Here is a 14697-nt window from a genome sequence, read left to right as displayed (position 1 = left end):
GCTGGTAAAAGCCCATCCCGTGCCCTAGGCAGGGACACCTTCCACTATCCCAGGTTATCCCAAGGGACAATTCCAGGGATAGGACAGCCACAGCTCCTCTGGGAATTCCAGCCCAGCCCCCCCCAGACAGGAATTTCTTCCCAATATCCCACCTAAACCCGCCCTCCCGCATCTTCTCGTGGCAGGAACAGGCCATTGTCTGTTTTCCCTTTCCCTCAGACATTTTCTGTCTAAGGACCATCAGCTGTGGAGCCAGGCTGGGAGAGCTGGGGAAGCTCCAGGGAGAGCTCAGAGCCCCTGGCAGGGCCTGAAGGGGCTCCAGGAGAGCTGGAGAGGGACTGGGGACAAGGATGGAGGGACAGGACACAGGGAATGGCTTCCCACTGCCAGCAGGCAGGGATGGATGGAATATTGGGCAGGAATTCCTGGCTGGGAGGGTGGGGAGGGGCTGGGCTGGAATTCCCAGAGGAGCCGTGGCTGCCCCTGGATCCCTGGCAGTGCCCAGGGCCAGGCTGGAGCACCCTGGGATAGCGGGAGGTGTCTCTGGGCACGGCAGGGGTGGCACTGGGTGATCCTTACAGCCCCTCGCCAGGCAGTGCGGGCTCCCAGCCCTCTCCTCCCGCAGCAGCGAAGCTCAAACACCCCGGGCGCCATTCCCGCCTCCCCCCTCAGCGCCGCCGCCATGTTGCCCCCCCGTTGCTTAGCAACGCCCCCTTCCCCTCCAAGATGGCGGGCGGGGCGGGGCGGGCGTGGCGCAGGCGCGGGCGGGCGGGGGGGGCAGAGGGCGGAGGGCGGTGTGGCGGCGGCGGCGGGGGCGGCACGGGGGGAGCGCAGCGCCGCGGAGCCGCCGCCGGGGCAGCCCAGCGGGTCCGCCGGGAGCACCCGCGCGGGCCCCGCTCCGGGTGAGGGGGGAGCGGAGCGGAGCGGGGAGCGGTGCCCGTGCCGCCGCCGCCGCCACCATGTCCGGGCGCGGCCACAACAAGCTGCCGACCACCGAGCGCATCGTCAAGGGTGAGGGGGCGGCGAGGGCGCCCCCTGCCTGCGCGGGGGGCGCGGGGGGGAGGCTCGGCGGAGGGGGGGGCACGGGAAAAGGGGGGCGAGCGAGGTTTTTTGGGGGGTCCCCAAGCTGGGGGAGCCCCGAGAAAGGGGAGGGGAATATGCCCGGTTTGTGGGGGGGGCAGCTGGTTTGGGGGAGGCCGGAGAAAGCGGGGGGGAAGCGTGATTTGAGAGGGGGGAGAGCCCAGGCTGGGGGAGCCCCGAGAAAGCAGGGGGGAGCGTGGGTAAGGGGGGGGCTCTGCAAACTGGGGGAGCCCGAAGAAAAGGGGGTTCATTAACGGGGGGGGTCGCCAGGTTGGAGGATCCCGGAGAAAGGAGGGGGGGGGAGCGTGGTTTAGGGGGATATTCCTGAGAAATATGGGGGTATACCTGGTTTGGGGGGGGTCCCCAGGTTAGCGGAGCCCTCCCCCCTCCCCCGGCTGGGGAAACCCGGAGAAAGGGAGGGGGATGCCTGGTTTGGGTGGGGGGAGCCTGTGCCGGAGAAGGAGCCTGGTTTGAGGGGGGGTCCGCAGGTTGGGGGAGCCCCGAGGGAGGCCGGGGGCAGCGAGATTTTGGGGGGTTGTTCTGGCGGGGCACCCCCGTTAAAGGAGGGCCCTGGGGGCTGAGGGGGCAGGGATGCCTGGAGCGCTGAGGAGGGGGTGTTCTGTGCGTGATCCTCCTTTAAGGAGGACTCTGGTTTGGGGGGGATCATCCCCTGAGTGGGGAGAGATTGAGGGGGCTCCCCAGGCTCGGGGGAGGCTGGAAATCAAGGGGAGACTGTGGTTTGGGGGGTCATCCCCAAGAGAGAGGGGAGGGGGAGGCCTGGAGCAGCTGGAGGGGGGAGTCCAGTGGGACACCCCCGTAAGGGAGAGCCCTGAGTGGGGGTCGGGCTGGGGGGACCCCCCCTGTTCCATCAGAAACCTCTGCAGAGGAGCCGAGGGGCCTTTGCTTTGGGGGGCATCTCTGTTTGCCGGGGGGCACCTGCAGTGAGGGGGGCCCCATTTTTAGCCCCCATGATCCAAGAGGATGCAGCCCCCTCCCTCCATTCTGTGCCACGGGGGGCCGCGGGCACAGCAGCGCTGCCCGGCTGGAGGTGACAAGGAGGGGTGACAGCAGGGGACATCCCTGCTGGGAGGAAGAGGGGAATCCCCATCCTGCTGTGGGCCTCATCGCACCCCCGAGCTCCTCACCCCCAGATTGGGGTGCTGAGCCCCCGCTTTGGGGTTCCCCTGAGGATTTGGGGGACGGGGGGATGCGAGCCCTCCCTGCCCGCAGCCCCCCGTGTCTTTCCTCGCCCAAATCGCTGCTCCGTGCCCGGGTGCCCCGCGGCCGCTGCCAGCTGGCCCCCTCTGCGGCCCCGTTATAGTAGGTACTATTTTGGAAAGAGCAGAAGACACCGAAGCAGTTAATGAGGAGAGAAATACGTTAGCGGAGAAACTCCTGGATCGGGAGGAGGAGGAGGAGGCTGGGAGGGGGGGATGCACATTTCGCTGCCCTAATTGATCCGGTGCCATCCTCGTCCCCACGCACCGGGAACATCCACTGGGTGCCTCAACTTTCGCCGGGAGGCTCCAAGTTACACAATCACCCCGTTATTAAACCTCCTCCCGCCATGGCTTCCATCATTCCGGGCCGCTGGAAAGCAGCGATTTCCCGGGAATTGTTGTAATCCACGGACATGGAGGTGCACCCACCACGCTGCCATCCCTCCCTTCCCCTCTGCATGTGTCCGAGCGATTTTTTTTTTTTTAATTTATTTTTTATTTTTTTTCCTTTTTAGCCTTTAGCCTGTCATGTGGCCGATCACATGTTTGATGTTAATAACCTCAAACCCAGGGAAAGGGGATCCGGGTGGCAGCCGGAGCGTGGAGGCCCCTCGGGCTCGGGGGAGCTCCGCGCTTGCCCACGGTGGGAGGGGATTTTTTAATGGGAATAATCCCGGAACGCTGCAGGATTTTGGGGGGATCCGGGGTGCTCTCGGGGCCGTGTATGTGGCGTGGTGATTTGTAGGTCTCTGAGCGGCCGGTGCTGTCTGTAAATCTCCTGCTAAATCCCAGGCAGCTGCCTGTGTTTAGGTTGGCCTTGTTCGGGAAAGGTAATGTCAATGCAGCCATTATGATTCAGCTGAGTGTGCCGGATCCAGGCGCTCTCTCCCCGCTCTGGGGCTCCCAAACCCCGGGAATCCCTCTCAGAGCTCCTCCTGCTCCCTCTCAGGCCTTTGGCAACCCCACAAAAATCCGCGTGCTCCTGCTAATTGCGGTCATTAATCCCTGTCCAGGTGGGGTGGAGGCTCAGGCCCTGCTCCCTCCAAAATCGCCCCCAAATCCACGTGAATTTCCCCAAAGATTGCTTCTTATTCCCCCAGGTTCGCTGTGGAAATCTGGGGAGAAATATCTCATTCTCAGGCCCGGGTTATTGTTTAAAGGTGGTGACATTGTTCGTGGTTATTAATAATTAAAAGCTGATGATAAAAGCTCATTTTGTTCTGTGGAAAATGCCTGCAATTAAGTAGGATGTGGAATTTTAACTATGTTTAACCTATATATTTACATCTCCAGGGCCCTGCAGAAGGCCTGAACTGTAATTACGTTTAGTCAGAGGAAATGCAGTTTTAGGCTAAAACTTGGACTGGGGGAGCTTCATTATTAAAATCGTAAATTTGGGGTTGTGTCGAGAATTGATTTTTATTAAAATCTTGAATTTTGAGCTAGGCCATGAATTGTTTTTTTTTTTTAATCTCCAATTTTGGGGTGCTTCAAGAAATTATTTTTATTAAGATCTTGGCTTTTGGGATAGGTTAGAAATGGCTTTTTTAAAATCTCGTATTTTGAGATTGGTCACAAGTTTCTTTTTATTAAAATCTCAAATTTTGAGGCAAGAATTGCTCTTTGCAGCCCAGTTTTAGCAGGAAACTGATGGTTGATGGTGACAGAGACCATCAATATCCAAATTTTGGCCTCCAAAGAGCACTTGGGGAGGTTCTGCTGGAAATCTGAGGGATTAAGGAGTCTGGTTGTCTGCATTAGCCCAAAATTATTCTTGAATTACCTGGAGGATCCATGGGATTGACTGATGGATCCACACCCTACAAAATCCACATGATTCAGGCAGGTGGGAATGATGCTTTGGGCTGCTGCAGTGGATGGATCCTGGAGCTCAGGGTGTTTGTGCCCCTTTAACACAAACCTGCACAGCTTTTTGGGTCATTTTTGGCTGAATTTTGTGGTCATTTTTCGGTTGGATTTTGCGCGCCTGCTCCGTTCTTCCTGCTGGGAGGTGTAAAATCCTCTGGGAAGCAGAGCTGTGTCCAGTTGCATCCATGACAAATCCTTTAAAAGCCCGAGATATTGGTATTTAGACACCAGAGCAAACACTCCACTGGAATTTTTCTCTATCCGTGCGTTATTATTTTGTTTATCACGGGCAGAGTGTTGGGAAGCTGCTGAGGCGGGAGCAGCCGGGATCCAGTGCCCCCTTTTTGGCAGCTGATGTTGGAAGTGGGAGACATCCCGAATTCCCACCCTGTTCCAGAGAGCCTGGCTGGGATTCCTGCAGTGGATTTCTGCTTTTCTGAATCCCAGGAGTTGTGGTGTAAAGCTGGGGCTGGCGCTGTAGCCAAAGGTGGCCTGGAAATGGATGGGTTTTCCCAATTTGTGCTTTGCTGTCCTTTCTTGAGGATTTCCAGGTGCCTTTCTCCGTGTCCAGCCTGGTTTTTTTTCCTAAATGGGAGACATTTCAAGTGTGTGTGGGAATTTTAACACCCCTGATGTGACTCTCACTGAAATTTCAGTGTCCACTTTGTGTGGGAACCCCCTGGATGTGTTTCAGTAGGGAGAGGGACTTGGGACAAGGGATGGAGGGACAGGACAAGGGAGAACGGATTCCCCCTGCCAGGAGTGCAGGGATAGGAGGGATATTAGGAAGGAATTCCTGGCTGGGAGGGCAGTGAGGGGCTGGGATGGAATTTCCAGAGGAGCTGTGGCTGCCCCTGGATCCCTGGCAGTGCCCAAGGCCAGGTGAGGATAACTGGAATAGTGGGAGGTGTCCCTGCCCATGGCAGGGGGTGGAATGAGGGGATATCCCCCAGCCCATTCCATAATTCCCCATTCTGTGCTGTCACCGACCTGTTTCACACCCAGCCAAGGTTTTTGGGGACATGGGGACAACCGGGAGCTCCCTCAGTGCCACCTCCAGCACCTGTTCCCTCAGTCACACCCGAGGAGCCTCTCCCTGCTCCCCGTGTGCCTCTGGAGCTGCTGGAGGCACGGAGAGAAATCCCACGGGATTCGTTCCTGCAGCCTCTGGGGAGCCCAAACCCAGCCTCACATCAATCCCTGCCTCCTCGGAGAGTTCAGGGGCTGTTCCAGTTCATCTCGCTGCCTGAGGATGCTTTTGGGGGATGAAAAATGTGCAGCTTTCTTCCCACCTTGTTTTTAATATCAGCTACAACTCCGGGAGCTCGAGCGTTGGATTTTCTCCAGGTTGGGAGGTGTTGGGAATTTTCGTCACGGAGCACGCGCCGATCCGAAAGTCAAAGCAGCTTTTTAATTGAGGGAAATCTTAAATATAAAGGAGATCATGGGGGTTTAAAGCCACTGGTTGGTTTGGCTTGTTTGGTGTTGATGTTTTGCAGGATTTAAGGGATACCTTGGGGAAAAGGAGCTCTGAAAATGGCTAAAAATGGAATAAAGGCCAAGGTCCATGTGCTGGGACCTTGGAATGCCAAGGGAAAAGTGCGAATGCCAGCAGGGTCAAGACGTGGAGGGGGATCCCTAAAAAGCAAGTTGTGTCATAATACAGCAACTTGGCTGGACAGAGCTCAAGGAGGTGTGGGGTGAGGCAGTCCTTAAAGCAGGAGCCCCATGGGATCCCGTGGAATTACTTGGGGACGTGGTGTTTTGGGGAGGTTTCCAGAAAAAAATCCCAAAACTTGTCCAAGTAATTGCAATATTCGTATTATTGTTATGTATAAACAGGAAAGATGCTTTGTTATCCATAAATGGGATGTGCTGGGAAAAGGGGCTGGTTTGTGGCTGTGCCAAGCTTGGGGCTGATTTTGCTGGATTTTGTGGCATTGCATCCCAAAAACGAATCCAAAGGCAAAAACCTTGGGATAGCACAAGCTGTTCCTCTCCAGAGTGTTCCTGGAATGCCCCAAACACAGCCAGAGGTGCCCCATTTTGGGCTCAGACTGCCACATCTCTGGATCCTGGGATACAGGGATGCTGTGTGGGCTAATAAACGTGCTAATGAATGTGCTAATTAACAGAAAATGCTGGTGACAACCCCCAAACCCAGCCTTGGGCACAGAACACCATTGGGGAGCAGTGCTGAAGCATCAGGGCACGTGGATTGGGCTGGAATTTATCCCTTCCCTCTGGGAATAGCAGCAGCTGCTTCAGGTGGGTGCTGGGGGTGGCCAGGGCAGGTCGTGTTCCTCAGGATTCCACTGTTTAATGTTATTTTTCTGCCCATCAGAGTGGGAAAGGTTAATCCCGTTTTCCCTGCTCGAGGCCACGAAGGGCCTCGTGGCAACAAATGAGCCCGGATTAATTGGATCCCGTGCCAAAAGGATTTTTTTTTATTTAATGAAAGGTGTCAGAGAGGAGAGAGGGGTGGGTTTGGGGCAGCTCTGGCTGCACAGGCAGGAGAAGGGAAGGCTGTTCCTTAGGAAGTAGGGCAGGGTGCTGGCTTAAAATAGCTCCGAGCGCCGGGCTGTGCTGAAGGAGCTATTTAGGTAAATCCTGGGGTCTCAGTGGGGGCAGAGCCGCCTGCTAATCTAAAGATACTCCTTGGAGATCTATATTTGTCCGGGATCCTTCCCAGCTTGGCCGGTTTTCCAGGTATTCCCTGCCCGCTCCCGCCGGGGCCAGCGGGCGCGTTCACGGGGCGGGCATGGCTCGGATCCTAATGGAATCAGACATCGTTAGGCAGCGGGAGAGAGGGAACAGGCTGTGGAAAGGCATCAGAGTTATCCCATCACGCAGGGCCTGGGGGCTCCTGGGGGCTCCTGGGGGCTCCTGGAGGCTCCTGGAGGTTCCTGGGGGCTCCTGGAGGCTCCTGGGGGCTCCTGGAGGCTCCTGGAGGCTCCTGGGGTCCAGGATTGCCGTGCCAAAGGGCATTCGGTGGCATTCCGGTGGCACCGGAGAGCAGGGTCAGGTGTGGAATCCTGGAACGGTTTGGGTTGGGAAAGGATCTTAAAGCTCATCTCATTGCACCTTCCACTGTGCCACGGTGCTTTAAACCCCATCCTTGGACACTTCAGGGATGGGGAATCTGCAAATATCCTGGGAAAACCCCTCAGGACAGCCAGCGTGGGGCAGAGGGAGGGATGGGTTGGGGCAGAGGTGAGGTGGAGGACGGAGGGTGGATGCTCCTGTGTCAGAGGCTGCTCTAAAGGAAAAGGAATTCAGTGCAGATTTTAAGGGTTTTCCTGGCAGGAGCAGGAATGTTGGGCTGTCCTGATTTTCCAGCCTCTGGAATAAAGCCCTGCTGCTGCCTGGTGAGAGCAGCAGGGCAGGGGTGGAACGAGGTGATCCTTGAGGTCCCTTCCAACCCAAACCATCCCGGGATTCTGTGATCTCCCTGTTTGCACTGAGGAGCAGAGCTGGATGTGGAGCAGTGGCATCTCCTCCCTGAGGAGCTCAGGGGGGGTTGTTTCTCCAAAATTCTCCACCAATCCTCCATCTGGGAGTTCCTTTTGCCGTGGTGGGCCTGTAAAATAAGAGTTTAAAGCACTTTCCCTGCTCCAGGGTGAATCTGGGGAGAATTTCCCAGGATGAATTTCCCAAGTGGTTCAGGGTGAATTTCAGGAGAACAGGAAGAAGTGGTGTCAACCTAGATTGCTCCAGAAAATATTCCCTTTTATCAGCTGCTGAGCATAGCAAGACGTGGTAAAATGGCTTCTCCAACAGAATATTATCCCAAAGGTGATGTCTTGGAAAAATACCACGAGGGCTTCGTGGAGGAAGAGTGACCAGGGCACAGAGGCTGGAATTGCTGCTTCAGCAGTGGCTGGAGGCTCCTCTCATCCCTGACACGTGCGGCTCTGGGGAGCTGCTCTGGGAGCAGCACTGCCACTGATTTATCCCAGTTTTTTGGGGGGCTGCTTTTTTGGTTTGCTGTGGCTGATGTCCAGGGAAGATTTGAATCCCTTTGGGCTGGCAGCACCTCGGTGTGGTCTGAGGTGATGTGTGGGTATAGATATTCCCAAACCTTGCAAGGGATGTTTTATCCAGAGCAGCAGGATCCAGTGAGAATCCCACTCAGGGTGAGGATTTGAGGCCCGAGATGGGAAGAGAAGAGAAAAACCAAGACCCTGATTGTGTCAAAATCCATCATTTTGTGCTGACATCCCTCATTTATCCATGCTGTGACCACCAAGCATCGGCTGCTCCAGCAGGAATATTTCTGAGTGTAGTTTTGTCCAGGAATATTTCTGGGGGTTGTTTTGTCCAGGAATATTTCTGAGTGTAGTTTTGTCCAGGAATATTTCTGGGGTTGTTTTGTGCAGGAATATTTCTGGGGGTTGTTTTGTCCAGGAATATTTCTGGGGGTTGTTTTGTCCAGGAATATTTCTGGGGGTTGTTTTGTCCAGGAATATTTCTGGGGGTTGTTTTGTCCAGGAATATTTCTGGGGGTTGTTTTGTCCAGGAATATTTCTGAGTGTAGTTTTGTCCAGGAATATTTCTGGGGTTGTTTTGTGCAGGAATATTTCTGGGGTTGTTTTGTCCAGGATTCCCACGTGGATCAGCCCGTTCTCCGGAGATCTTGGGAGGACACAAAGCCGTGTTTGCTTAGGGCAGGTCTGAAATGGGATGCAGAAGCCCCTCGGGAGCCGGCGGCAGGGTCGGGTTCACATTCCCGGGATTTGCCTTTTCCACAAGGCCCCCGCTGTGCCTCCATTAATGATCTATTAGTGGCCGTGCTGGAACCTTGGGAAACAGGTGCTGAATTTCCCTGCCTGCTGATCTAGGAATCCCCTCCCCGCTCCTGTGGGGAACTCACTTTTTTTTTTTGAGTAGCTGCAGCTGTTTGCTCTAAACTTCCTCCTTTTTCCTCCCCCCTTTTTTCCTCCCCCCTTTTTTCCTCCCCCCTTTTTTCCTCCCCCCTTTTTTCCTCCCCCCTTTTTTCCTCCCCCCTTTTTTCCTCCCCCCTTTTTTCCTCCCCCCTTTTTTCCTCCCCCCTTTTTTCCTCCCCCCTTTTTTCCTCCCCCCTTTTTTCCTCCCCCCTTTTTCCTCCCCCTCCTGTTTCCTCCCTCCTTTTTCCTCCCCTCCTTTTTCCTCCCCTCCTTTTTCCTCCCCTCCTTTTTCTTCCCCCCTTTTTCCTCCCCCTTTTTTCCTCAGACTTTGCAGCAACTCCCTGGAATCCCACCGATGTTTGGGAGACACTGGGTTTGTTGAGTGATGATTTTCTGGGAATACATTAATTTTTAACCTCTGGAAAGTTTGTAGAGCTGGAGGGTCTCAAAGAGAGAGGATTTCCAGGCTGGAATTGCAGGTTTTTGGGCTCTCCCTGGTGAGCTGGCACTGGGTGATGTCCAGAGCCCACATCCCTGGCAGAGGACTCGGCTCTGGACTGATTGGCTCAGTGACAATCCCAGGAAAATCCGCATCAGTGCCGGTCATTAGGAGCCAAATCTGAGCTGGAAACTTGATGGACCTTGCAAGCAAACGTGGATTTTATCACTTCAGGGAGGCTGAGGACTCTCAGTGCCCACTGAGAACATTTTTGAGGTCTCTGACCCGCGGGGAGCTTTGGCAGGAGCTGGAGCAAGACCAACACCACGGATCCGGGTCTGGCTTCAGCTCCATTCGGGAGTCAGGGCAGGATGAGGGGTGTGAGGAGCCCCGGCTGCAGTGCCAGGAGGGCTCTGCTGCCTGGGAGCTGCTGCCTGCTGTGGCTTAAGTCGCCTCTGTTCTAATTAAATACTCCTGGGTTTAATCCTGCCCGCTCCACCAGAGCAGGGTTCCAGCTCCACCTCGTGGGGCCGTCACCGCCGCCTCTGGAATGGGCAGCCCTGGCAAAACCTCGGCCCTCAGCTCTGCTGGGGAATCCACCGTGGTTTGTCCTGGCCTCACTCAAATTCCCAGCAGAACCCGAGGGTTTTAGGGAGCCCTGAGCACCCTTCAGGGAGCTGGAAGGTTCCAGTGGGTGTTTCTTCCCTGGCACTGGAATTTTCCCAGAAAATCTGTGCCTGCCCCATCCCTGGACGTGGCCAAGTCCAGGTTGGAGCAGCCCGGCCTAGGGGAAGGTGTGGTGGAATGAGATCATCTTTAAGGTCCCTTCCCACCCAAACCATTCCAGAATTCTGTGATTTGGTGATATTTCCTTGGAATTCATGGCTGGGCTTAGGTTTGTGTGGATTTTTACCCTCTTGGCTCTGCACCCCGTGCTTCCGTGGGAGCCGTGAGCGCGGTCGGGGCCGTGCTCTGTTTGTGTTTGCATTTCCATACACGGAGCTGTCACCTGCTTTTTTTAGCCTTAAAATGCACCTGGCTCCTGCTCAGCCCCGGGGCCTGCCAGCTTCTCCCAGCGTGGCCTCAAATTTTGGGTGTTACTCCTGGGATGACTGGGAGGGAGCTGATGAGGCAGGGACAGATTTGCTGCCGGGAGTGGCCCCGTTGGTTCATCCCACCTCTGTTTTGGGCCAGCTGTCACTGTCCCCTTCGAAGAAATCCTTCATTCAGCTCATACAATACGGATATTTTTAGGGTTATTGTGAGGAGATAATTCTGGCTGTCCTACAAAAAGGAATCCGTGGCTCCAGGTGAGGATCAGAGCCCGCTCTGGGAGGTCGGGCTCAGCTCCGAGGAGTTCTGGAGAAAACTGGGACGTGATCAACTCCATCCATCCAAAGGAGCTGCTGTTCCAGAGGAATTCAGATAACCCCAAATCTCGAGGTCTTCCTGCAGCACTTCCAGGGCTGAGAGCTGGAACTCTGGAATTTTTTATTTCCCCTCTATTTGTGAGTCTCTGGAGCTTCTGAAATCCGGAGGTTCTTGACCCAGAGCAAAAAAGGAGGGTGGGAATGTGCAAAAATTTGGAGGAAAACAGATGGAAATGGCAATAATAATACTAATAGTAATTCCTGGCTCTTGCTGCTCTTATATAAGAAGGTGTTTACTTTATTTGGTGATTTTTTTTTGTAATAATTTTTATTTTAATAAGGGAGAAAAGTTACTTATTTCCTCAGGTGGGAGGTGATGAAGCTCCACTGTATTTTTGTTTTTCCACACAGCTCTTGCAGCTGGAACGAGCAGTTCTGTGCCAGGGCAGGGTCAGGCTGCCCGTGCCAGCCCTGGAAAATGGCACAGATTATTTATCAGGGCTTGATCCGAGGAAAAATCAGGATATCAAACACATGCACACACCTGGTTTTGCAGGTTCTCACATCAGGGCTCCGCAGGGGAGAAAAAACTTCTCAGAAACCAGGGTGGGGATTCTTAAAGCAAAGCTATTTTGTGTGTAACAACCAGAAATTCATGTGGTTTAATGATTTTTGGGAAGAATAAAGATTATTCCATGGAAAATGGGGTAGTTGCTGATAAATAGAGTGGTCAGGCATTGGGAAGGGGTGGAATTCCCATCCCTGGATGTGGCACTCGGTGCTCTGAGCTTGGGGACAAGGTGAGGACTGGAATTGGTGACCTTGGAGGGCTTTTCCAAGCTGGACAGTTCAGGGATTCCGGGATTCCAGCATCACCCAAATGCTGAGATCCAACCTGGCCTTGCTTTTGGATCTGGGGTGGAGCAGCAGGAAAATCAGGGTGGCTGGAGTGACAGTGACATCCATCCCCTGCCTCCAAGGACATCTTCCCCATTAATGACTCTGAAAGCTCCCAAAGCTGAAAATCCACTTTTTTTCCCCCAAAAAACGCCATTTCCTTGGCCTTTCTGTGCTGGATTTCTCCACATTAGTCACTCCGAGCCGGCTCCGTGTGAGCCTGGACTCGGCTTTGAATAGATGAATGTAGGTTAGGTGTGAATGGGAATAAAATATCGGATAAAAATAACGTTGGGCTGTTTGGAAATTGGGAAAGAGGGTAAAAAAACCCTCACCCTGCTGCTCGTGCTGTGCCCAGCTCAGCCCTGGAGGCAGCTGCTTCTCCCTCTCACAGGGGTTTGGATGGCTCCTGGTGGAGTTTTCCTGGGATTTTCTACCTTCGACACCCATCCAGCTTCCTCAGTGTCCAAACCCTCAGTTTTGCCCCAAAATGTGCTTTATTTTTGCTCCAAAGTGCATCTCTCACCATCTGCCCCACGATGAGGAGCAGGCAGGGAAGGGCTTTGTTCGGATTCACTCCCAGACGTGCATCAGGAGCTGCAGGGAAACCTCTCAGGTTCATTTTTGAGCATTTCGAGTCCTGTGGGATGATTTTTGGGGGATTGAGGGGACACCTTGTCCCCTCAGACCCCGGGAGCAGCGTTTGGCCAGCGCTGCCACTGCAGGCACGGAGCTCCTGCTCCTTTTTCAGTAATGAATCCGTCCAGCCGTGCGAGGGACTCTGGGATGTATAAACAATCATTTGTGGATCACTTTGTTTTCTCTTCCGTGGCACTGCCTCTGTCTGGAGCTGGGGATGGGGCAGCCCTGATGAAGCTGAATTTTAAATGCATTTTAAGGACAGAGATAATGAGGAATGGGATTTTTTCATGTGGGTTTTTTGTCTGGCACTGAGGAATAAGTGATGCTGGTGGAGGAAAAGCAGCTTTTCCCCCAAATCTCCCATCCTTAACTATCCATGTCCTCTCAGAGTGTTGTAAATACCCCCCTGCTTGTGGCCTGGCAGGTAAAATCCGTGTTAATTTGGTGGGAAATGGAACCTGGCCCTGGAGCCCAGCAAAGAGATCCCTTTGATTTCCCTTTTAATTTCCTTTTCATTTTCCCTTGGGCACTCCTGTCCCTTAACACCATTTCACACCTCAAACTTCCCTTGCTTTTTGTCCTTTTGTTTGTGGGTTGGCCCTCAGCACTGTCCTGTTGGTGGGGCAGGAATTGCCTTTTCCTGGGAGTGAATTTGGGTGCCCTTGGTGGAATTACAAACCCCAGACCTGCAGATTTCACTGTTCAAACAGGACCGGGTGCAACACTTGGGTTTGTGTGCGGAGGGAAGGTGGCACAGAGGTCACAGGGTTTGATCCCTGCAGTGTTGTGAGTATTTTAATCATCATTTTCATCAATTATTTGGGAGCTGGCTCTGAGGATGAGCTTAACCCGCTGTGTCTGCCCTGCCTGGGACCAGCCATGGGATTGCAGTGACAGGAGCAATGGGTTTGAGCTGAAAGAAAGGAAATTTAGGGTGGATATACAGAAGGAATTCTTCCCTGTGAGGGTGGGGAGGGGCTGGAATGGAATTCCCAGAGAAGCTGGGGCTGCTCCCTCCCTGGAAGTGTCCCTGGACAGGGCTTGGGGCAGCCAGGGACAGTGGAAGGTCCTTCTGTCCCAAGCCACTCCAGAACTCTGATATTTTTGTGAGATAAGGAGTTATCTCCTCATTATCCAGATAGGAGCAGGAACTGGCTGAGTCTCTCCACCCTTCTCAATGCCCTGCAGGTACAAAATTCCAGGTCAGTTTGCTCTGAGGGCTGTTCCTGCTGATGGAGAGCCCAGCCTGGCTGCGGGAGCATCCTCTTCCTCCTGTCCAAGAGAACGGAGCACAGATAAGGATAAAATATTAATTAAAGTGGGTGACTGAAGCCCTGGCAGAGCCCAGGAGGAGCCGGTTCCTGGTCATGCCCAGCTCCTTGTGGGAGTGGAGCTGTGCAAAGCCAAGGAGGGAACTTACATAAAAGTTCTTGGCTGAAGCCTCAGATCTGATCTTGCATAACTTTGCTCGCTGGGGCTACCAGGAAAAGGCAAAGCCGGGAGCTCCCCGTGGATCTCTGGGTGGGCAGCGCTGTCCTGGGGTCACATCCCACCTTTGCTGAGCTCTCCAGCCCCACTTCTGGGGCTTTCCACTTCCTTGGGGGGCTCTGGAGGTGTTGGCCATGCTTGAGGGTGAGGAATGATGGGGAATATGGAGAGGAATCATTTCTATTTCTCTGTTCTCTTCCTCGTAAATCATTTGCCCTCCAAGTGCTCCCTGGCTCCCTTTGGAGTCAGGTGGCAGATGCCAGGACAACCACAGGGTTTGTAGTACTCACAAATCGTTTTCCAGCTTCTCAGGGTCCCCAAAAATCCCTCTCAGTGTCCCAAAAAATTCCTCTTTCCGAGTCCTGGACCCACATTTCCATCTAGCTCCTTTGCCCTCCCTCATCTCCGCTGATCCTATCGGTGTCAGCCCCGCATCTTCCCTCATTTCCTCCCTCAGCACTGACCCAGAGGGGAAAAATCCTGCAAAATGAGGTTTTTATCCATCTCCAGAGGGGGCTTTTTTTCCCCTTTCTCAGCAGAACTGAGCAGTGGATGCAGTAAAAGCCCTGCTCCAGCCCGTGTTGGTTTAAGCAGGTCTGGTTTAACCCTCTGGAATTGGCAGCTTGGCAGGGAAGGCTCTGGAGCGTTCCAGGCCCGCGGAACACCGAAGCACTGCTTCCAAAGGGATCCATGAGAGCGGGGCCACCTCACCAGCTCCCCTTTCATTAGAGCCACTCCTGCAGTTCCTGTGATTTGAAAATTGATGTTCAGCTGTAGAGAATTTCTTGTGCCGCCTCTCTGCGTTT

The 14697-nt window shown here is 54.2% G+C and overlaps 2 protein-coding genes across 4 annotated transcripts in view; one reads left to right on the top strand and one right to left on the bottom strand.

Annotated features, from left to right (window-relative positions):
- Positions 1-14697, bottom strand: part of REEP4 (receptor accessory protein 4) — a 115103-nt gene that overhangs the window by 73204 nt on the left and 27202 nt on the right. The gene's annotated exons all lie outside the window — the stretch shown is intronic.
- PPP3CC (protein phosphatase 3 catalytic subunit gamma) overlaps positions 785-14697 on the top strand; it is a 37979-nt gene continuing 24066 nt past the window's right edge. For all 3 annotated transcript variants that reach the window (XM_063420122.1, XM_063420121.1, XM_063420120.1), the window contains exon 1: positions 785-1011. In XM_063420122.1, coding sequence (XP_063276192.1) covers positions 960-1011 — 52 coding nt within the window. In that variant the 5' untranslated portion in view covers positions 785-959. The remainder of the gene's footprint in view (positions 1012-14697) is intronic.

Source organism: Prinia subflava, chromosome 29 (genome assembly GCF_021018805.1).
Source record: "Prinia subflava isolate CZ2003 ecotype Zambia chromosome 29, Cam_Psub_1.2, whole genome shotgun sequence".
In the NCBI taxonomy this organism is placed as follows: Eukaryota; Metazoa; Chordata; class Aves; order Passeriformes; family Cisticolidae; genus Prinia; species Prinia subflava.
This window is presented reverse-complemented; position numbering and strand designations above follow the sequence as displayed.